At 32.3% G+C, this 25,678-nt stretch overlaps 2 protein-coding genes across 4 annotated transcripts in view; both read right to left on the bottom strand.

Annotated features, from left to right (window-relative positions):
* LOC127736255 (protein O-linked-mannose beta-1,2-N-acetylglucosaminyltransferase 1-like) overlaps positions 1–3,502 on the bottom strand; it is a 31,838-nt gene extending 28,336 nt beyond the window's left edge. The window contains exon 1 of the mRNA XM_052246850.1: positions 3,316–3,502. The gene's annotated coding sequence lies outside the window, so the exon portion shown is untranslated. The remainder of the gene's footprint in view (positions 1–3,315) is intronic.
* The window catches only part of LOC127736224 (trimeric intracellular cation channel type 1B.1-like), a 200,978-nt gene extending 175,672 nt beyond the window's left edge, over positions 1–25,306 (bottom strand). For 2 of the 3 annotated variants that reach the window (XR_007998877.1, XR_007998876.1), the window contains exons 1-5: positions 25,116–25,306; positions 18,328–18,484; positions 16,243–16,427; positions 15,351–15,438; positions 8,392–11,250 (exon numbers count right to left, since the gene is read on the bottom strand). Coding sequence is in view for 1 of the 3 variants with exons in the window: in XM_052246813.1 (XP_052102773.1) it covers positions 10,959–11,250; positions 15,351–15,438; positions 16,243–16,427; positions 18,328–18,484; positions 25,116–25,245 (852 nt within the window). In the remaining 2 variants the exon portion in view is untranslated. Of the gene's footprint in view, positions 1–6,005; positions 11,251–15,350; positions 15,439–16,242; positions 16,428–18,327; positions 18,485–25,115 lie in introns of those variants that run through there. The other variant, XM_052246813.1, reaches the window with a different exon arrangement.
* Between the last annotated feature and the right edge of the window lie 372 nt (positions 25,307–25,678).

Raw genomic sequence — 25,678 nt, 5'->3', positions numbered from 1 at the left:
TAAAAGGAAGGTGTAGAATATTTTATGATATTGAAGTTTGACTAAACAACTTCCAGAAAGAGGAATTGAAAATAACTTTTTCAACACCAAAATTTTGTTTTGCTCATTGTTAAAGGGTGTAAGGTGACCTATAGTTGTTAACTTCTATATCATTTGGTCTTTAGCTGGTGGAGAGTTGTCTCATTGGCAATCATACCACATCTTTTTCTTCTTCTTTAAGTACTGTATACAATATACCATCAAGCAGACTGATGATTAAATACTGTTGCATGAATGGATAATTTACAAAAATTAATCAACAAAGTAAAATAAGGAAATTCAGAGCTGTATTGTACAAATTGTTTGATAGAGTGAGTGCAGATTAATGAATTAAGTGGTTTAAAATTATGTACAAAAGGTTTAATATTTAAATGAGAGTAAAGAAAACAGCAGAAGTGAGTTGTTCTCTAAAGCTGTGACGTCTTCTGAGGGGACCACGCGTACGATTTCCAGAGAAACACCCAAAAACTGAAAATTGACCAGAGAACCAATAGATGTTACCCGAAAACTATATTTTATAGTGTTATACTGCTTTTATAGATGTAAAAGTGCTTTTATAGATATAAAGGTATATGAAGTGAAATTGTACATTTATTGAGTAATAAAATGCTCCGCTGGGGCGCAGCTTGATATGACCGCAGAGGTCACACCCTGAACAGTTGGGGCAAGTATGGACACAACATTCAAGCTTGATTCAGCACTGAATTTGGATTGTAATTAAATATTTGACACAGAATGAAAGTGGTCTAAGAACTTAAAAATTTTGAATTTACCTTTTCAAACCATATCATTATTATTTGCTTTTATATATAAATCAGAAATAACCAATTTAAAATGGAAAATTTTAAAGAAAAAAAAGGAAAAAAAAATCCCCCCCCAAATTTTTTGAACCCCCTTATGATTCATCACCCCCAAAATCAATCCCAGCCTTCCCTTTGTGGTATGGTACCTTGCAGTACAATTTCAGAGAGATCCATACACTTGAACACAAGTTATTGTCTGGAAACTAAAAAAATGCTTGTTTTTTGGCCCCTTTTTGGCCCCAAATTCCTAAACATTTAGGGCAATTACCCCCAAACTCAAACCCAGCCTTCCCTTTGTGATATGGAACCTTGCAGTACAATTTCATAAAGATCCATACACTTATACACAAGTTATTGTCCTGGAACTAGAAAAATGCTTGTTTTTTTGCCCTTTTATGGCCCCTAATTACTAAAATTTTGAGGGAATTACCCCCAAAATAAATCCCAGCCTTCCCTTTGTGGTATGGTACCTTGCAGTACAATTTCAGAGAGATCCATACACTTGAACACAAGTTATTGTCTGGAAACTAGAAAAATGCTTATTTTTGGCCCCTTATTCCTAAAAATTTGGAGGCAATTACCCCCAAAATCAATCCCAGCATTCCCTTTGTGATATGGAACCTTGTGATACAATGTCAGAGAGATCCATAGACTAACACACAAGTTATTGTCATGAAACTAGAAAAATGCTTGTTTTTTGCCCCTTTTTGGCCCCTAATTCCTAAAATTTGGAGGCAATTACCCCCAAAATCAATCCCAGCATTCCCTTTGTGATATGGAACCTTGTGGTACAATGTCAGAGAGATCCATACACTTACACACAAGTTATGTCTGGAAGTTACAAAAATGCTTATTTTTGGCCCCTAATTCCTTAACTGTTGGTACCATAACCCCCAAAATCAATCCCCACCTTCCTATTGTGGTATTGAACCTTATGGTAAAATTTCATTGAGATCCATTCACTTAAACTAAAGTTAGAGTGCGAAAACTAATGTGTCTTCGGACGACGATGAAGCCGACGCAGGACGACGACGCCAATGTCATACCAATATACGACCACAAAAATTTGTTTGCGGTCGTATAAAAATGAGTTATATCTCAAAATTATATACTTTAATATCTGTAAAAGCAGTGCAACACCATATAAAGTTTTTGGGTAATATCTATCAGTTCTCTGATCAATATTCAGTTTTTGGGATTTCTCAGGAAATCGTGGTACCAGTCTCCTGACGGAAACTTAACAATTGAAATGGGTAACAAGTTCCATTGCAGTATTGTAAACGGAAAGAATGAGTGCCTGTATGTAACTTTAGATGTATATATACATGTCTAAATTTAAGTTAGTGAAATTTTCTGGTTCTAGGATATGCAGGTATAAGGTTGATCAATGAAGGCGTCTGATGGACTTGTGACTAGATGATGAGAGATCTTCATATTAATAATTTTTATATTTATCCTGCAGGAATCCATGACAACTCGCCCCACTTATGAAAAATGCTAAAATCCCGTTGAATTGAGTCCTGCCAACTCACCCCACTTATGAAAAACGGTAAAAACCTGTTGAAATTAGTCCTGCCAACTCACCCCACTTCTGAAAAAGAGTAAAATCCTGATGAATAAAGGTCTGCCAACTCGCACCACTTAAGAAAAATAGTAAAAATCCTGATGAATTTAGTCCTACCAATTTGCCCCACTCAGTATGAAAAAGAGTAAAATCTTGGAGAATAAAAGTCTGGTAACTGGCCCCACTAATGATAAAAAGAATAAAATCTTACTGCATTAAGGATAACCAACTCGCCCCACTTACAATGAAAAGGAGTTCATGACGTTTGTTTTCTGGTAAATATAAAACACTGTTTTACAAGATAAGTCAAGAATAATTGGTGTTTACATAATCTTATTCTCAGATGATAGGTTAGCACATGTACATAAGTATGCATACCAATAACATTCCACGAGTTGGCAGGACTAAATTCATCCAAGATTTTACTCTTTTTCATAAGTGTGGTGAGTTGGAAGACCTTTATTCATCGGGATTAACCCTTTTTCATAAGTGGGCCGAGTTGGCAGACCTTTATTCGTCGGGATTTTACCCTTTTTCATACATTTTGTAAGTGGGGCGAGTTGGTAAACAAGAGTGTGGCGAGTTGGTGGAAAAAGTGGGGTGATTTGATGTGGGGCGAGTTGGTGTATGTCGAGTTGATGGAAAAGTGGGGCGATTTGGTGTGTGTGTGTGGGGGAGGGGGGATTTTGCAGTGGAACAAGTTGTTTTGCTTCCTCCAGCAGCAATGACACATTCGCTACAAAATACTTGAAATAGATCAGTTAATTCTAATCTAATTCTAATCTAGTATTTAAATAGGTTAAACCACATGTTCATGTTTACTATTTATTTTTGGCAAAATTTGTAAATATTTATTTGTACTTATCCAAATAGGCAAAGAACTTAATAAATCACACGAAGAAGAAGCACCTGTACGTATTTTTCGTCCTTTTATTTCTCTTCCTCTTCGGGCTCTTATTGCAATAAGTGCCTAGATCTTGGAATATGTTATTCAAGCACGTACCTTAATCGCACAAATCATTAACAGTTACTTTCATTTGTCTGAAATTTCTTCAAATTTAACGTCACAAATCTTTCTTTTTTATTAGTTTCAAAACCGGACATAACATTTTTTAAAATTTTGAGTCAAATCCGGAAAAGACAAGTAAATATTTTCGAAAATTGTAAGTGAGGGTCTGGATGGGGTTTACAGAAAAGAGAATAATGGGCTAAATCTTTAGAAAAATGGATAAAAAAGCAGGTTAGAGAAAAATAAGACCAACAAATGAAGAAAAAGAAAACAGGACAAAAAAATAAAGAAAAAAGAAAATAGGACAAAAGAAAACGTAATAGAAAAATGGGGTGTTCAAATATAAAGAATAGAGAATAAAAGAACAGAGTTCCAATGTGCCCCGTGTTGCACATTTTTATCTATCCAAGGTACAAGAGCAATAACTAAAATAAGTGCTTTTTTGTTTGTTCTTTAAAACTTTTTATTAATAAATTAGAAATAAAGGCTTGAGAGCAAATGCAATGTAATTTCCGTTATAATTAATATTTCAAAGGGGCATAACTCTTTAAAAAATATTTGATCAGAACTTATTTTCAAAAGTGTCAAAGACATTGCTGATATAAACCTATGATATAATTTTCATAAAATTCTGACAAGAATTGTACACGGGAGTGCTCTAACAATGCAATTTTCCATATAATTATTGTTTCCAAGGGGAATAACTCTTTTAAAAATAATTGATTGGCACTGATTTTCAAACTCGTCTAAGACATTGCTAATATAAACCTATGATATAAGTTTCATAAAAATCTGGCTAGAATTGTACATGTGAGAACGCTAATAAGACCGGACAGACTGACAGATGGACGGACGGACGGATGCCCGAAATTTCTATGGGCAAAAAATATAAAGAATAAAGAAAAATGACATAAAAATTTCAAGAATACAGAAATGAAGAACTCCCCATCCAGACCCTCGTAAGTGACATTGTGTCGCTGGTTCATATGAGAAAGCTGTCAAAGCAATAATCAATAAAGAGCATTCAAAGTGGTCATAATCATTTGGACTACATCCAATTGTCAGGTCATCTTGAGTATCTTAATATTCAAAACTTGTTAAGACTCTAGGCTTGTCCATCTTTAATTACTGCTATGATGATCTTTAGTTTTATTTTGGTTATTTTGTGTTGTTTGCTTGTTTTATTTAAATTACCATTTTTCATTGTGGAAAATGAGATCCTGACCATATCTCTGCTTTGATAGGCAGTCCTGTGAGCCAGGATATGAGGTTTCCTTATTGATAATGACCTGTATATTTTTCCCCTTGATTCATTCATCTGGGCTTCAGTTTACTTTCGCTCTTGTTCAACATCATGGTTTCATGTCAGAATGTAGAGAAGCTGGAATATTTTGAATATAGATATTTTTAAATGTTTATGGTTAATCTGTTGAAATACATTTGTTCTTGAAGTAGCCTACTGGTACTCACCTGGAGTGCACGAGGTTGGAAGTTGACCATTATCCTATTTAAAGCCCACTTTGCTTCTCCACTAAGCATGTATTAGTTAGGAGTAAGAACAAACACTAGCGGCTAAAAGATAGAATAATGGATAGGGTGCACATAATGAGCTAGCACGTTGAAAATCAGCATATTAATATATTAACATTGCTATTTTTGTCCTGAATATACTTATGGCAGAACCTTAAAAGTCCCCGTTTTTTTTACTGTAAATTCAGAAATTATTGCATGCATTTATTTTTTGCAATTTTCGAAGAACAGACAAAAATGCGAGATTTATTATTGCGATTTAAAGAAAATCTGCAGACAGATATATGTATAAGATATAAGAATGCGAGTTCTAATTATTGCGATAATCACCAAGTCGCATTATTCACATTAATAAAAACCTCGCAATAATTTCAGAATTTACAGTATTCACAACTTTCCATCACTCTATAGACTGTTAAGAGCTTGACATATTGTATAGACACCAGTCTATTGTTGAAGACTGTATGTTGCCCTCTACATATGTCTTTTTATTATATTAGGTTGCTGTCTCAAAGAAAAATACCTGCAGCTTATTTAGTTCACATATATTTGTCCTGGAAATTAGGCACTTCTGCTGTTGTCTGTTCTGTGGTCGGGTTGTTGTCTCTTTGACACATTCCCCATTTCCATTCTCAATTTTACCTATCAATCTATCAATATCTACTAATATAGATCATAAAGATCCTGACAATCTAAAGAAGTAGATACATATCAATATGGAGCTGTTTTTCCTGGAGTTTATATGCATTCTTGTGTTTCCCCAGTCAATCCAAAATCTGACAACAAACATGTACTTACTGAGTAACTGTTTATAATTTAGATTTGTTTTTAAAAAAAGAACATTCAAGGTCTACTTGTCCAAACTTTGTAAGGTTTAAATATGTCTTTGCGATGGTGATATATTCAGACTGACTTGATAAATAATAGGATCATCACGATGTACATATACATAAGTTATCAATAACTTGACAAACTATCCAGCTTTCCAGAGAAGCAGAAAGCTCAACATAGATGTAATAGAATTATAAATGTAGCAAATAATGAAAAAGAAAACAAACACTAAAACTATCCATGTATTTTATTTTGGACAGGAATGGACAAATAAAATCAACACAATTAGATCATAGAATAATAAACTTAATACATCAAAAATACTCCACTATTTTCAGAATTGTGAACAGCAAGGATAGATCTACTTTAAAACAGTGTTGTTAAAACAAATTTTAAGTAGTAGTGTCAATACATCTTATGTATGGTAATATATCAATCTAATGCAGAATTTTTGCTTCTGTCATTGTTAAGTTTTCGTTCTCCGTGTATCAATAGTACTGAATATAGCTACCATAAGATTTAGTTATTACACAAGGTATGGTACAATTATTTTCATCATTTTAAATTTATAACAAGAATGTGTCCATAGTACACGGTTGCCCCACTCGCACTATCATTTTCGATGTTCAGTGGACCGTGAAATTGGTGTCAAAACTCTAATTTGGCATTAAAATTAAAAAGAATATATCATAGGGAACATGTGTACTAAGTTTCAAGTTGATTGGACTTCAACTTCATCAAAAACTACCTTGACCAAAAACTTTAACCTGAAGTGGGACAGACGGACGGACGGACGGACGAACGGACGATCAGACCGAAAAACACAATGCCCCTAGGTGGGGCATAAAAAGGAGAATTTGCCATTTTTGTCACAAACAGAGACATTTTTTACTTTCAGAAATAGAAATTCAACTGAATTGTGCATCAATACACACATGTTACTTATATGAAAGTTTTATTAACAGTCTGTATTAGATTAATGGTGATTAGGATTATTTTAATACTTGACGAATTCTGTACATAAATCTAAATACAGTGAGACCATTACAAATACTGCCATCAGGTAATATTTATCCACATTGACCTTATGGTTACACTGATCATGGGGTCATGCAAGTCATTTATTCCTTTATATGTGAAGTAATCAGAACAGATTAATTTTAATCTAATAAGAGATAATGTCTCACATGTCTTATTTACATTTCTCAGACAATCAAGAACAGCAAATGAATTTTCATAAATTGTTATCACAATGATCAGTAAAATCTATATATAGTCTTCCAGTAGGCAGGAAGTAAGTTAGATATAAATTTATATAAAAGCACAACCATCAGTTTTTCAGATTACATTGCTGCATTCAAAAGTATATCTTTATGGCTATTTGTGTATAAATTAATAAGAAAAAGGATATATAACTGATACACTATATCATGTCTATAAAAATGACAGAAAATATTTTTACAATACATTAAGTATAAGCAATTAAAAATTAAATACAGTAAATGTATTACAATACATATCTTTTATCTATGATCTCTTTTCATTAATGGAATTAAAAATAACTGTACAACAATCAAAACATGATTTTCTCTATCTCTTAACATAGTGCCCCCACATTACAGAATCCTGGGGAGATCTCCTTTTTCAAAAGAGGTAATAACAAGTATGTATGTCTACCACAGAAATACAATCTAGGTTAAGTAATTCTTAAAGAAGCAGCATCTTATATACCAAACCAGCACCGAAGCAAAATTTCGCCTGGAGACAATTACATTAAATAGGACATTACAATAAATAATTTGAAATATTTTTTACCCTTTATGTACAAATGTGGTCATTAATAGCAATTGGTGGTATTTTAATAACAACCTGCATAAAAAATTTGACATTGTGTCTATACGTGAACTGACCAAATAACCTTTATTACAAGACTTCTAGGTGAAAAATTTGTCTGTGGACTGCAAATCTCAGGTATCATATCATAGCATTAGCTATAAGAACCTATTTTGGGAATATAACTGCTGATTAAGAAAATAAAAAAAAGCATATTTATTAATGGGTTTTGACTGTGTTATCATTACAGATCAAGTGCTTTTTGTTTTTCCACCATTCAACAATGGAAATGAACACAGGTTGTACAGAATTAACTTGTACACCTTTTAGATTGGAAATGATGATTCTTTTATTTTATACAATACTTGCAAGTACATTCCATTGAAAAAGCAGAAAAGCTCTAATATTCAATATTCTATATTTTAATGTAATACAAGTTCAAAACATTAGTTGCAAGTGTTCGATAATCTTGGTAGAAATGACAAATACATCCATTTTCACAAAGAAAATAAATACTACCGGGTTTATTTCAGTATCGTGAATATTAGAACAACAATGTCAATCATAACACTCACAAGTTAACCCATCCTATCTAACAATTCATTTTAAACACACTCATTAAACATTTAAAATCTACAAAATGACTAGATCTTTTTGACATATAAATTGTGCAATAAAATAACTTTGTAGCAAAACAAATAATCTATCTAAAGTTAAATCAGGACAAAAACTAAAGTTAAATCAGGACAAAAACTAAAGTTAAATCAGGACAAAAACTAAACTTAAATCAGGACAAAAACTAAACTTAAATCAGGTCAAAGAAAGTTCAAACATTTGGTTCTCAGTTTTCCAAGGGAAAAAATATAATTAATGAGGCATTTTGACCAAATGTGGAGAATTTTCATCAAAAGGTTAAAATATTAAACACTACACCCTTTTACAGGCCCTATACTATAGATCCAAAGAAAAAATGTAACACAACAGAAAGCATTGTCAATACTTTTGTCATTAGCAATGGTGATTACTGAATAGTTGCATATCTTTAGGCATAATCTGTGCAATGACCATAAAATAATTTGTCAATTTTGTAGGACAATCAGAAAATTTAAGAAGAAATTACTACATGTATATATGTAAGTCAAAGCATTGCACGTTTCATTGATTTCTATGCCAATTACGGATGCTTCATCTAATGTGACTTTGAAGCTCCTATAATTTTTCCTAAGTCTTTGTAAATGATGTAAATGATGAAATTAATATTATTTCCATTTTTAAAAAAACAAGAGCAAGAACAAAATAAATCATACACACCATTTGATATGAAGCAACTTTTTTCTATGCTTTATCCAACTTTTAAAAGTGTATAAAATGTTTTCCAACTTTTAAAAGTGTATATAATGAAACAAAGCAAACATACAAACATTTTCACAACATACATTAAATGGAATAAAAACATATGCTTCTAAGAATTAGCTTTAGACAATATAATGACTATGATATATCATAGCAACATGTTTATTAAATTAACTGACAATACAGCTTTTTATTAGAATGCATAATCAATGTATCAATGGTGGAATAGCTTTTAAAATAGTATAATTATTGGAAATGAAGTTATGATTTAATGATTAGCACCTAAAAAAAAATATTTGCGGTTTAAATATTTAAAAGGGGTATGTATATGCAAGACTAGAACTTTTTGACTGGTTACATAAAAAATGGATTACATTGACAACTGCCTTAATAGATCAGTATCATCTAATGTTTTACAGCTGTGCTGATTTTTTATTAATTATCAATACAAATCATTAGGCCAAACAAAAAAGTATGTGTGTTTTGGATTTCCTCCATAAGAAAATCATGGTAGGTAGGATTTTTTGAGTAAATGGGAAGACCTGTAATTTTGTCACAAATGACTACCATACCAAAAGTGTCAATAAATAAGTTCAGGTAGATATTTTGAGGCATAAATAATACGGCAGATAGCGAAACCCTAAACACAAGAATTATTTTTATTTTAGCCTTATGTTTCATTCCTACTTCAATATACTGTAGATGTATTAAAGTATGATCCCAAAACTTGAACAAATATATTTATCTTAAAAAATTCTCATTCAAATTCCTGATAGGTCCTTCATTCTACACAGTGATGTGCTTACATGTCACTTGTTGGAAATATTTGCTTTTTTCTATGAAAAAAAAAAAAAAGGAAAACTAACCTCATGTCAAAATTCTTTATACACACAGCGACAGATATAATATCTAGAATTAATGCTATACATGAGGTAGGAATAAGTCAATTTTTCATGGTCAAGCTTACCTAAAATACTAAACTATGGACTATTTAACTGACCTGTTAAAAAATACCAAACAGGCATGGTCTTTTATTAATATGAAGGATAGAGATTTTTTTTTGTTTTAAAAATTCGAAGTTTTGTTCTCATTAATTGATATTGTGTGCCTTTATTCTTAAATGTCTATAAACTATTAAAACTGATTGTCAACTTAAAAATATTCTATACTTGATCACATCGTTTCACAATATAAATTTGATTACACATTATAACTACATCTATTGTTAAATATTCCTGAAGTATAATTCAATATTATCTATAAATAATATATCAAAACTAATGTGAAAAAAAGATGAGGATCATACCATTGAATGCGAAATTTCATTTTATTTTACAATAAACACCTGGAATACAAATGGTATGCAAAATATCAAATGCAGAAAGATATCGTCAATATTTAAGCTTTCCAGATATAATGTAATATGATTCAGATCACATTTCAATTAAGCTTTCACCAATCTCATAAAAAACAAATATCACAACTAAATTCTAAGATTTTCACACAAGGAATGGCCACTAATGGGTTCCAAACTAAATGAAAATACTAGCTCTCAATAGAAAACTCAATCTCTCTCTTGATTCCTATTGGCTATGTTCTTACATGAACATTTAGAAACATTAAAAAAGTAAAATAGCCCTGCGAGACAATTAGTGCGTAGAAATCAAGAGTTAAAAAAACTAGTTAATAAGCTTTTTTTTCTCAAACTCAACCACATCAAACTAAAAGATATTTCTTTTAATGATGTTACTCTGTGTATAATGACCTCCAATTGCTTTAATCTTGTTTGTTTCTATATTAATTGCTACCAATTTCTTTTTTGTTTTTTTGGTATGTTAAACATGTTTCTTTTTAATTTTTTTACAAATTTTTTTATTATTTTTTTTCAGTTAATGTGGTTTCAATAGGAATGTCGTTTGATGGCATAACAGGAGAAATTTGTCCTATCAAGCAATGATAGGTTAGTTTGGCAGAAACAATTGTTTACTATAAGTCCTTAGTCGTTCTTTTTGTCCTCTTTGCTCTTTGTTGTGACATCAGTTTCTTCCTTTGTTTCTGTCTTAGTAACAGCTCTTCTCATGGCATCCCACATTCCTCCCATGAAAATGGCACAGAAAAGATTCTCAAATGGTGCAAATGGATCATGGATACCTAACAATATGGCTGACAGTTTGAAGTAGACAAAGAAAATGACAACTCCAAAATAAACAAGTGGATGAGGAGCAGTGATGTAATTCAGTTTCTCAAGCAAGAACACAGTAGCTGCCACCATTACAGCTTTGGTGGTGCTGAAAAAAAAATCAATATAGTTCAAATGTTACATGTTAAATCTTTTTCCATTCGATAGCATCATGGGTAGGAGTTCCTACACAGGCAAAATAGTTTGAAAGTGTTGTTGAAATTTTTAAACTGAAAATAATTCTTCTCCATTTTATTGGAAATAAAAGTAATAAAGGTTATATCTACATTCTTTTATATATGCTAATTTGGCCTTTCTCACTCACAAACTTCAGACTTTATTTAGTTATATGTGAGGGAGTTAACCAAGTTCCACATCAATAAATAACCTCCTTCAAATTAACCTTTATTACTATAGTAAAATCTTGAAGAAAAAAAACTGTGACAGTACTTGTACACATGGGGTACTGATTTTTGTGATATTCAATGTTTATCTAAAGAATAAGTTTCATTATCCAACCAAATACATTTTGTACATACATACTGTAAATTCAAAATTTTTTGTCTAAAAATAACACTCCCATTTATAAGTTTGATAGCATTATTTGTAATTAGCTCTTTATGAAATCCCAATTATAAATTTCCAATTCTTCTCCAATCAGAATAATAAATTTCCCATTCTTGTCCAATTGTAATAATAAATGTGAGCAAAATTTCTGAATTTACAGTATTTTCCTTGGTGATTATACAATATCAATATCTAAAATCAGAAATCAAAAGGATAAATAATATTACCACAAACAAAGAGAAGTACTTCCAAAATTGATAAATATGTTGTAATTATTCTGTTTGCTTTGTATATGTTATAAGTCTATGATTACTCAAACTAAATTTCAAAGACAAAAGTTTCCCATTGAAATAATACATGATAGGGTTGTTTTTTAACATTGAAGGACTATTGATCATGTTTCGTGAATAATTACAAAATCTTTCCCCATATCTCTACTTATCACTTAATCCTGAAATGTATTCTATTCATTTACAAAGAAGAATCTTATAATATGATCTAAAATATTGTAATTACATTAATTCACTGTTGACACAGAGATGTGTCTCACCTTTTGTAATTTTGATAGTATAATGCAAATGCTGAAATTAAAATGGCAACACTTTAACATGTCAACTATGCAAAACATTCAGTCAATGAACCAAGACTGAAGATGCAGAGTCAAATAACCTTGGTGGAATTGAGAAATGCCAATGTTAATAAAAGAACAGAGTTCCAATGTCCCCTGTGTTGCACATATTTTATCTATCCAAGGGCAATAACTAACAAGAGTGCACACGCTGAAATGTCTCGCCTTCTTTACTAATCATTGATATTATGTTGATAGTCCTAAATATAAAGCTTTACTACAACTATCACATACACTTAACATGATCCAAGAAAATGAGGTCAAGGTCATATAAACCAAACAAGAAATACATGTACACCTTACAATCATTCAATACACTAAATATAGTTGACCTATTGTTTATAGTTTCTAAGATACAGACTTAACCAAGAAAACTAAACATTGACCAATGAACCAAGAAAATGAGGTCAAGGTCAGATGAACAATGCCAGGCAGATATGTACTACAGCTTGCAATCCTTCCATACAACAAATATAGTTGACCTATTGCTTATAGTATTAGAAAAACAGACCAAAACACAAAAACTTAACACTGAGCAATGAACCGTGAAAATGAGGTCAAGGTCAAATAAAACCTGCAAGACTGACAGGTACATCATAAAATATTTCCATACACCAAATATAGATGACCTATTGCATATAGTATTAGAAAAAAAGACCAAAACTCAAAAACTTAACTTTGACCACTGAACCATGAAAATGAGGTCAAGGTCAGAAGACACCTGCCCGCTAGACATGTACACCTTACAATCATTCCATACACCAAATATAGTAGACCTATGGCATACAGTATAAGAAAAACAGACCAAAACACAAAAACTTAACTTTAACCACTGAACCATGAAAATGAGGTCAAGGTCAGATGACACCTGCCAGTTGGACATGTACACCTTACAGTCCTTCCATACACCGAATATACTAGACCTATTGCTTATAGTATCTGAGATATGGACTTGACCACCAAAACTTAACCTTGTTCACTGATCCATGAAATGAGGTCGAGGTCAAGTGAAAACTGTCTGACGGGCATGAGGACCTTGCAAGGTACGCACATACCAAATATAGTTATCCTATTACTTATAATAAGAGAGAATCTAACATTACAAAAAATCTGAACTTTTTTTTCAAGTAGTCACTGAACCATGAAAATGAGGTCAAGGACATTGGACATGTGACTGACGGAAACTTCGTAACATGAGGCATCTATATACAAAGTATGAAGCATCCAGACCTTCCACCTTCTAAAATATAAAGCTTTTAAGAAGTTAGCTAACGCCGCCGCCGCCGCCGTAGCCGCCGCCGCCGCCGCCGCCGGATCACTATCCCTATGTCGAGCTTTCTGCGACAAAAGTCGCAGGCTCGACAAAAAAAGTACTTTTTTTTTGTTCTTTTAAACAATTTATAAATATCTTAGAGAAATGAGGGGCCTCGGTGGCCGAGTGGTCTAAGTTGTTACTACTGTAATCACTAGCCAGTCAACACTGAGGTTGTGAGTTCGAACCCCACTTGTGCGGGTGCACTCGACTCCAATCTTAATTGAATAGGATTGTCAGTTTTCCTATCGAAGGTCCATGGTTTTCTCTGGGCACTCCGGCTTCCTCCACCAATAAAAACTGGCCGCCACGAAATAGCCCAAAAGCAGTGCTTAAAAGTGGCGTTAAAACACCAAAAATCAAATCAAAATCTTGGAGAAATGAATGGCTTTAGAGCAAATTCAATGCAATTTCCGTTATAATTAATTTTTCCAAGGGTCATTGAAAATATTTGATCTTCGTTTATTTTTCCAAAGTGTCAAAGACATTGCTGATATAAACATATGATATAAGTTTCATAAAATTCTGGAAAGAATTGTACACATGAGAGAGCTAACAATGCAATTTTCCATATAATCAATATTTCCAAGGAGCATAAATCTTTTAAAAATAATTGATCGGCACTGATTTTTGAACTCGTCAAAAACATTGATGAAATAAACCTATAATATAAATTTCAAAAAAATCTGGCAAGAATTGTACACATAAAAGCGCTCATAAGGCAATTTTCCATAACATTTCCAAAGGGCATAACTCTTTTAAAAATAATTGATCGACACTTATTTTCGAACTCTTCAAAGACATTGCTAATATAAACCTATGATATAAGTTTTATAAAATTCTGGCAAGAATTGTACACATCAGAGCGCTAACAATGCAATATTTAATGTTTCTAAGGGGCATAACTCTTTTAATAAATGGGGAATGTGTCCATGGGACACAGATGATGTCCCCGCTTGCATATCATATAAAGTTATAAAAGGACATAACTGAAGAACAGTAAAAGTGATGCTACCCAAATTTGTACTTGATCTGAGTTTTGTGGTAATAAGTATTGTGTATAAGTCTCATAACATTTGGTTGAGGCTAACTTAAGTTAGAGAACAGAAATGAAAAATTCAGCAAATTTTCCATTTGTAAACAGGCATAACTCTAGAACAGTAAAAGTGACACCACAAAAATTCAAACTTGATCTGTATTTTGTGGTAATTAGCATTGTGTACCGGTATAAGTTTCAAAACATTTGGTTGAGGTGAACTAAAGTTAGAGAACGGAAATGAAAAATTCAGCAATTTTTATGTTTATAAAGGGGCATAACTCAAGAACGGTACAAGTAATGCCACCCAATTTCATACTTGATCTGTATTATGTGGTAATAAGCATTGTGTATAAGTTTCATAACATTTGGTTGAGGCAAACTAAAGTAATAAAACGGAAACTAAAAATTCAGCAATTTTTCAATTTTAAAAGGGGCATAACTCTAAAACGGTTATAGTGACGCCACCAAAATTCAAACCCAATCTGTGTTTTGTGGTAATAAGCATTGTGTATAAGTTCTGCAAAGTTGGTTGACAGGAAATTAATGAAGGGTGGGAAATTTAGATAGCCACTGAGAAAGAGAGGATGCAGCAGAAATTATGCCTTGCAACAGGTTACCTACATACCCTCAAAAACTAACAAGGAAGGTATTGTATTTACTTACAAAGAAGGTTGAAGTAATTCATTGGATCCAGGAATCCAAAAGCCTCTTATCAAACGTTCGAAATTCTTCATAAATCCACTACCGGCACCTGAAATACATCAACAATAGACTATCTAATTGTGATCCTCATTCAAATATACAAATTAGGAAACTTGACATCAGTACCTGGTTTATTAAAGTCTTGCTCTGTTGAGGTATATTTGTTCCTCCTTACAGAAGTTCCAATGGTAAATTTGTAATAAACAATGCAATAATATCTGTTCGTGTTAGAATAACTACTCTATACACTTCATTCTCTCTGGAACAAATATTGTAATATTTCTTTCAGTGGAAATAATATTCCAGAATATATCTTCTATATGGAACTCATATCATAAAGGAACATCTAATCCATGACAGTTTACCTGGTTACTATGGTGTGGCCTTATGTGTGTACAATAATGCAACATGTGCAACAATCTCTATGTTGTAAATAAATCATGTTCTCCTAGACTTGAGTATCAATCAGCACACATCCAACAGATTTAGTGTAAAGATGTCTTAAACAGTCTGTGACATCCTATTTTGATAAGAATTCTACAGTTACATGTCCATGACAACTTTAGACTAGATCCTTATGAGCACTACATGTATATGTTAATGATATCTTTATCATTGACTGTCCACTTGAATACTAAATGTTTTGATATCTTTACCTATGACTCTTCCTATGAGCACTATATGTTATTGATATCTTTAACCTTTAACTGTTCCTATGAGTACATGTACTTTATGTTATTGATATCTTTAACCTTTAACTGTTCCTGCGAGTACATGTACTTTATGTTATTGATATCTTTAACCTTTAACGGTTCCTATGAGTACATGTACTTTATGTTAATAATATCTTTACCTTTAAGTGTTCCTATAAGTACTATAACTAAATATGAACTTGGATATATCTTCATGGTATGAACAACTGCATGGTAGACTTTGTGTGCTCTCTGTACTTCCTTCAGACCACATATTACCAATTTAAATGGAAGAAACTTTGCTACCTTATACACTATATCAAACGGAGAGTAGTTAACTAAATACCTACAAAAAAATAGTCATTGCAAAATAAATGTTTTAAATGCTTAAAATATTGATTTTAAAGGGGCATTAGCTACGAGATAGAGAAAAAAATAGAATATGATTTTTTTTTGTTCAACCATTAATGAAAGTGAAATAGTGAAATAATAATTTGCTTTTAGAAGCCAGTTCAGTTCAGTTTTGTCAAAATAAGCAAAGAAACATTGCTAATGAATTATTCACTTGGTAAGTAAATAATTCAATCTTATCAAATCCGTATTCATGTGACCTTCAATTGAACCCCTTAGCTAGAGGTGGGTTACGCATGAACTACTGTAGGCGTATTCAGCTATTAAAATGAAAAGAATGTCAACATTGGAAGTGAAACAAGGGTAACCCATTTGGTTGACTACTTCGTTCTACAAAAACTCATCAATAAACAGGTAAAAACAATTAAATTATTAACATATTTTTTAACCTATATTATGAAATTAAACAGACCTAGAAAAATCTAATTGCACGAGGTCGCTATCTATTTATATATATGTTTATGTTTATATCGGGTTATATGACCGTCAGCAGTCTTCCGAGGTCACCTCGATGGTTAATTAGATGACGTCTAGCCTAAAATACACACGAAATGTGTACATACTATCGAGTCCATGCTTCGTAAATTGTTTATTTTAGACATTTTATAATTTGAATATACGTTTTAATATGTTATAAGTCGAATATGAGAATTTGAGTCAAATCGGTGAACATGAATTTGACAGCTAATGCCCCTTTAAAATAATGTTAAAATCCAAAACTTCACAATATGGCACAAGATCTCATTTTTTGAAGTGATTTATATTCTCATAACATTAGATTTGACTCCTATATGACTTTTTGACCAAACATTGCCATATCATTGGTACAGAATGCAGAATCGGAACATGCTTATTCTTTTGAAGCAACTCAAATCCCTGGTAAATTCTTTGAAAGAGTTTATATTTCCTAAGTAAATTTTCAGTGTTATTGTCAATCTGCTTTTGTTAAATCTACACAGTTTTGATAATGTCCTCTGAATTTGTTATTATACATATTTCTACCACAAGTTAGTCAAGTTATTGGCACATGTTTTTAAATGGAAAAAAATGGTTTATTTTTAGAGTTGCATTGAGATTCAACAAAATTTTAACATATTCTCTCCCAAGTTAATCAAGTTAATAAATTGTTTTGGTGTACAACTTTCTAACATTTTCAATGATTCTAAATGGTCTAATCTATATACATTTTGTATTTGATTCCTATGTAATGTTACAGTACTTGTGTTGTTGAATACTAGAGAGTGACCTTAATAAATTCAATAGTCTTTTTGCATCTTGTGTTACACATACAAGTTATGTTATGGATGAAAGGCTGTTCCAGTCCAGTGGCAAATTGAATGCATACTAAGAACAAGAACATTATAATGTGATATGAAGTAAACTCTGCTTTGTACTAGACCGACACGCCAAGCTGGAATTTTAACGTGCTACTTCATAAGGTAACAGTCAGCAGTTCGTCACTTTACCCAGGCACATCATTTTAACTCCAAGGTGACCAGTCTTTGATCTTACTCCTCAATGTTGCATGCTTATAATTAGGCAATAGCAGAGAAACAGCAAATACCAATCTCAAAGTCTTTGGTTTAACCTGACTGGGTTTCAAAGTTCAAACCCACAACCTTCCACACTCTAGGCAAACAGGCTAACACGAGACCAGAGCAACGGTTTGTATGTTATGTGTTTATACAATATAAACCTTCCCATTCTGTTCAATTAAAAATCTTATATTTACCAGACCATTGTAGTACCCATTCAAAGGACATCTTAAATGTACATGATCTTCTGTTACGTACACATTCTTACAAGTTACACAGATAAAAATAAAACAAACTTACCATACAGCTGTAGCTGTGAGAATAGCTCTGTGGTCTTTTAAAGGTACTATTAATGGTTCCCCTAGTAACATATTGGCAATAATACCTCCACCAAAACATAGTAACATACTGGATAACCATAGCGATAATGGATGTTTACGTGAAAATATGGGTGAACCTAAAATATACAAAATATAACTATTTTAAATCTAATCTTATTCTGTTGATGTGAGAAAAAAACAACCTTCTTTCTTACCTATATAGAAAAAAGAGCTGCGCCATGAGCGCCCATCGCCTTTTCAATGAATAAAGTTCCATAACTCCTAAATGTCACATTGACTCACATCAGAAATTTATAGAAAAAACTGATGGGAGGTTATTTTAATAGATATAAACCAGTCACCAAAGTTTCATGAAAACTGCTCAAAGCACTTTTGAGTTATTGTCTACAAACTGGAAAATCCCCCTTTTTTATAAATAAAATCCCATAACTCGGTTGCATATTCAGACTGTTTACAAGTTCATAAACAAGAGGCTGTCAGAGTGACAGCAAACCGGATTTTCCTGCATGAAAATGATATTTGCAAATCTGGACCCCCAAACATGATCAAATAAAAAAAAAGTTTAGATGCAGCATTTCAAAGAACCCCATATCATGCATATATTCAATTTTTTTTAAATCAAACAGTTTAATTTTGGACCCCCGATTTAGACTAACTTGAAAACTGGGCTCAAAATAAAAAATCTATATACATGTTTATTAATAAACAAAATAAGTTTTAGTTTTTAAAGGAGTTTGCGCCATAAATATATATATATATACAATGTAGCATTCAGAAAATTAGTTTATACAGAATAACAAACAAGCCTATCACAAAAAATTTAAAACTATATTTATACTGTCCTACAGAGCTTATCATCAACAACACTTAGGAAACAAAAAAATTTCAAATAAATCTGTCACTCCAATTATAATTTTGTTAGTTGATAATTACCACATGTTTGTTATCTTGATAATAGGTGGAAATTATTGTATGAATAAAACAGATACAATCATTGATAGACTATATCTATCCATAATAATAATAAAAACTTTATTTAAAGAGGGTAAAATCAGTTAGTACAATACTAATCTCCCCTGATGCCTAATATACTTATTAATTACACAATTTCTGTTCAAAGGGATATAACTCAAAATAAATAAATCATAATAGGTATCACTTTTGCTACTGAATGGTCTACAACTCAACAACGGAACGACTGAAATCGTGAAAATTGAACTTGACCTTCATTTAGTCACAGGAAACAACATATCTAAATTTGAAAAGATTTCGTCAAAGCGTTTTCATGTTAATGTACGGACACTGTTTGGCAGCTGCCCGCCCACCGTACATCCCCAAATCAATAACAGATTTTTCCTTCGAAAATCCGGTTAAAAATTAAGTTTCAAAGGAATAATATCTTTTTTTTTCGCCTTTTGTTTTAGTAAGTTGTGATATTGCTTATCAAATTAAAATAATTTGATATCAATCATAACCTTAATTGTAATCAATCAAATTGGCAGATACAGTCGACTCCACTTAATTGCATATCGCATAATAGCATAATTCGGTTAATTGCATAATTTTCTCCTGCACAAAACCATTTCCCATTCATTTAATGTTAAATTGTCCGGTTATATGCATAGCTCTACAAGTGGAGTTTCCCATGTTCTATTTTAAGCCTCGAGGTCATAAAAATGTCAAACAGGTAATTGTTGTAAAAACACTGACCATTCTATCTTAAAAGGTGTTAATAATTGACTTGATTTCAAACATTGTCCATAGATTACATTTAGGGTGAATTTTAAAAACAATAACGTCTGCTAATTATCGATCATTAACCAATGTGAACTCTTGTAATTTGGCTTGGGGTGATCTGCATTTATGTTAAATATTTACAGGGCATTTATATATGGAGAAAGATTTTATACATCAATCATTTATTTTTAATATTTTATGAAAAGAGCATTTACTTCCTATTATTAAATTTTCTCACTTTCAACACTCGTGTCCAGCAAATTACCCGTACAGGGCCCCATCACTGCTTTGCATATATGAAACTAACGATGTTAAAGAAACAGTGTTACATCACTGTGCAAGTGGTAAATACCATATCAAAGGCAGTTCATTACATATCTATTGTTAAAATGATTATAAACTGTGTAGTATTGTTAAACAGTTTATTTTAATCAAAGCGTAACAATGTACATTGTACATACGGGTCATGGAAACAAATCTATCTTTAGAACAATTTGTTTTATTTAATTTCGTATCCCAGGTAATGGAAACGGCGGTACGCAAATAAACTAAAACAAAATGTGTTTATATACTTTATTGAAAGAATACGAATAAAATTAAAAACCAATTGTTCAAAGAACAATTGAAGGTCTTTCCACATCAATTTTCTAAATAATTGATAGGAAGCTACTTCTGGTTTACTCAAAGTTATTAATAACGTCAAAGTATAGATTTCTTCATACTGATTCAATAAATAAATGGTTTCTATATACTTTTGCCTGAAATAAGGGAGATAATTGCCAACTTCCGGTTTAGAAAATGTCACTTCCGGTCTCATATGATAGCTTTATTCACACTGATTCCAAAAATATATAGTTTGTATATACTTATGCCTGTAATAAGGAAGATAATATGCTACTTCCGGTATATAAAATGTCACTTCCGGTCTCATATGATAGATTTATTTAAACTGATTCCAAAAATATATGGTTTATATATACTTTTGCCTGTAAAAAGGGAGATAATTGACAACTTCCGGTTTAGAAAATGTCACTTTCGGTCTCATATGATAGCTTTATTTACACTGATTCCAAAAATATATGGTTTATATATACTTTTGCCTGTAAAAAGGGAGATAATTGGCTACTTCCGGTTAAGAAAATGTCACTTCTGGTCTCATATGATAGATTTATTTACACTGATTCCAAAAATATATGGTTTATATATACTTTTGCCTGTAAAAAGGGAGATAATATGCTACTTCCGGTTTATAAAATATCACTTCCGGTCTCAAATGATAGATTAATGTATGACCATTCAAAAAATATATGGTTTCTATGTACTTCTACATGAAATAAGTGCAAAAATGACTACTTCCGGTTCACTCAAGGTCACTTCCGGTTGACATTTTTCAAGGTCATATGTCACCCAACATTTTGCAAAAGATCTTATGGCTTTATCATGTACCAATATGAAGTAATAATCAATTTACCTTAAAATAAAACATTTCAGGGGCAATAACTCCAATAAGATGTCGCTGGATTGTCTCAGACCAAATTTATCATATCTTCATCACAATATAACAAACATTTTGCACTTGTTCTTTAATATATTACATTAAAAATATCGGAGAAAATGCAAAAACAAGCAAAAGACAAAATTCAGAACATGACCTTGACCTTTGACCTTGACCTCATTTTCGAAGTTAGGATCCAAGAACCTTAAATAAAAAGACTTTAAGTTTATACGGCTTACAATTTATGAGTAACAAAAACATAACGACAAATTTATTTGATAAAGGTAGATAACTCCTATAAAATTTCATCGAATCGCTTCGATCCAAATTAGCCAAAAATTCCTGAGGATGTAACGAATAATTTGTAAAAAGAATTTTGTCGATATCTTTTTTTGTTACGAAGGAGATGCACACAGATGATAAACAGTGAATAGGGAGATAACTCTTACAAAGAAAATGGTTCGGCTTAGCAGGGTGAAATTTAAAAGCGCATAAACTATACGATACAATATGAGAAATATCTAAGCGACATATTGCGAAACAAACATTTATCGCAAGAACAAAATTTGGCGGAAGAAAAAAAAAAAAAAAAAAATTACCCTTCTATAGAGGGATAAAATTACCCCTCTATAGAGCGATATATTTGTTTAGACTGGGTTTCAAGCTGGAAGATTGCAAAAGCGCAATTCTTGTTATATTGGCTATAATTTATAGCATTATAGGTATCAACTACATGTATTGCACTTTACTAAAAATTGAGATGCCCAGTTGTCTGCTAAAGTAACAAAACTTGCAATCTATTGTGTACTTATCTGAACACTTAATCAACAACAAAAGGGACAGTTGACCTTTAAATTTTATGTTAAATCAACAATTCAAATCTGTTCATAGAGGCATAACTGAGTGTAGTCCGAGATTACTCTGACGTCCAACGACTGTTTTGCCAGACAAGCTGGGGCCGTGGGACGTCAGAGCTCGTCCCATATCAAAAAGTGGATATTTGCCCGCTGCTTCGTCGCTTCTGGTGCCAACGGACGGCCTTGGAATTATATAAATCGGGTATCAATTTGTTCATTTTTCATTTATCTCTTCATTTATGTAAGTTTCACCTACCTGCCACCCTTTATTTTCTCATATTTAGACAGTTTTCACAGTGACCCATCGATTCAGACATTTTTACTTTTATTTTCAAATGGACGTCAAGTTACGAGAGATTTTGCGACCTCGAGACTCAAATATGCAAATATTTATACTTTTTTCATCTCCTTTATAGATCGATATTTAACATTTAGTAGCCAACCACGATTTTTCACCTCCTTTACAGGAGATCGGTATTAAGCATTTAGTGCCAACCACGATAACATTCGGAAGCTCTTGGATATTTACATTACTTGCATCGTAAATGAGCGAGGTGTTGGATTATATATTCATATTGACCTAGGGTCATATGCATACATCATTTCCCATAGTCCATTGTGCCTTACTTTTTTCTCGTGATCAGATGACAATCTTTCAAAATGAAAGTCAAAATGCCAGAATCGGTGGGTCACTGTGAAAACTGTCTAAATATGAGAAAATAAAGGGTGGCAGGTAGGTGAAACTTACATAAATGAAGAGATAAATGAAAAATGAACAAATTGATACCCGATTTATATAATTCCAAGGCCGTCCGTTGGCACCAGAAGCGACGAAGCAGCGCATCTATTTTGGACGGCCAAATATCCACTTTTTGATATGGGACGAGCTCTGACGTCCCACGGCCCCAGCTTGTCTGGCAAAACAGCCGTTGGACGTCAGAGTAATCTCGGACTAAACTGAGTGGAATTTACCTGATCATCACAGCTTTCAATTATGATGAACAATAAATTGTATATTCAGTCACTTTAGCAGTAAACTAGACGTGCATATTTTATAAAGTACATCAATTGGTGCATCTAATGTTGCAGGTTACTGCCATGATAAGTAGAAAATGCGCATTTGCCATTTTCTGTTTTAAATCCAGTCTAAACAAATTATCCCTCTATAGAAGGGTAATCACTCTATACAGGTATTATCACCATATAGGGGGTTGTTCCCAACCTGTAAAAAGTATACCCCAAGTACACCTTGAGATACTGCGAAGAGAAATGGAGTACCAGAAAGAACAATTAGCACAACGTGATAGTAGTGTCAATGTTTTGACCATAGGCACTTGATTCCATCCATATTTGAGAGGTCTACTATCTATATGTCCACATCCCAATGACAATGTCAATGGATAGAAACAAGGTGCCTGTTGTTGTAACCTTAGAATCAGGATCACCCAGAAACCATGTTGATCGGACAGACACAGCAGCAAAAATATTAACCCATATATATTATGAAGGAGCATTCAAATTTATGGTCAGATCATATCCCCGAGGAACCAGTAATGACGCACCTAAGGTTGTTTTGTCTCTGCATTTAATCTACCATTTAAAAGAATTAGAAAAACGGAATGGAATAAAAGATTGGTAACTTGTCATTATATTTCAATCATTAAACAGTTGATATTTGATACAGTAATAGCAATAAAATTCATGTTTGCTAACATTACAAACGGACTGCCAACTAATGATGGGTACCAGTAATGACGCACTGTAAACAAACCAGTAAAAACCACTTGCACGTAACTGATAATCGAAAAATTGCTTCAATCCGGATTCTTTAAAATTTAAACTGATCAACAGATTCAATTCTATTAACAACTTTTGATATTTTCATTCACTTTAACGATCATGATGATTGTAACACCAAATTTTTAATCAATTTGAATGTAACCTATATTTTGGTATATAATTGTTCAAAATTTATGAAAGTGATATACATATTCCATATATTTGAAAATAAAAAGTAATTGCATTCATAAAACAACATTGACAATAATACATTTATCAATGTATACTTCATACATTGAATGAAAAAAAATCGATAAACCATAGAAAATTATATAAGCGACGATCATTTGTTCTACAGTGATTCCCGCTTAAATGTAAAACCATGTCACATGACAGTCACTTGATTTGAAAAACACAAAATGGGGAAGCATGCGGTTACATGCTTTTCTTGACCAAAGTGGAGATAGGACTGATAATCTTTCGGGGAAGGGTAGAAATTTTTTGACCTTAATAAAATGGCGGAACTTGCATTGTCTTTAATATTTTGAGCAATAATAACATTTCTGGGCAGAGTTTTAGGCATCTTTGTTGTAGTCAGATGACCTTCAACATCATGTTATGAACAGCAAATGTTGATGACGTCACGGCTTTTGTTTAGGAATATAAAACCGTTAACTAAATCGGTGCGTCATTTCTGGTCCGCGTCAAAACAGGTACCAAGACGATATGAATTCGTATGCATTTTCAATGGAAATTGTGACGTCACAATGCATTCTTAATAGCACGAAAACCCATGAGACTAGGATAATCAATTCATCGGTCTATTCAAATTTCTACTTAGTTTATAAATTATAAAGCTCGTGAGTATCGAATGCCAACCTGGAGTTCCTTGTGGGATATCGTCTCTCACCGCCATGCACATCAACATAAAATGGGCTATATCGAAATATGGATACATTTTCAGTTTTGTTACTGTTGTAGCAATGTCAAGAAAAGTCTGTGGATCCATGTTTGCACTTTTTATTTCTACTCTCCTATTTCTTGACAAGTGCTCGGTAGCCGGCGGAAACTGCTACTGCCACCTGTGATGGATATCAAATATCAGGGGAGATAACTTATTCGTACAGAGGACTATTAGGCCACACCAATGTTCAGATCCGTTTTCCGAAATGGATTTCTTCGTTATCAACTAAATATGATCAAATATGCTTTTGAGTTAAGGGTCGTATAAAATACTTAAGTGCAAAAATAAACAGAATGAAATCAATCAGTGTTGAGTTAACTGTAAATAATTAAAAAAATGGATAATTTCTGGATTATTTTTAACAAGGATTTGTATAGTAAAATTCTTACTATACAAATCCTTGTTTTTATCAAGTTTTTCTTTTATTTACCTGTGCACTTTTTTGTGGAAGCACGTGTCATTACGAATGTAACATTTT

This window comes from Mytilus californianus, unplaced genomic scaffold (genome assembly GCF_021869535.1).
Source record: "Mytilus californianus isolate M0D057914Y unplaced genomic scaffold, xbMytCali1.0.p SCAF_1, whole genome shotgun sequence".
Classification (NCBI taxonomy): Eukaryota; Metazoa; Mollusca; class Bivalvia; order Mytilida; family Mytilidae; genus Mytilus; species Mytilus californianus.
This window is presented reverse-complemented; position numbering and strand designations above follow the sequence as displayed.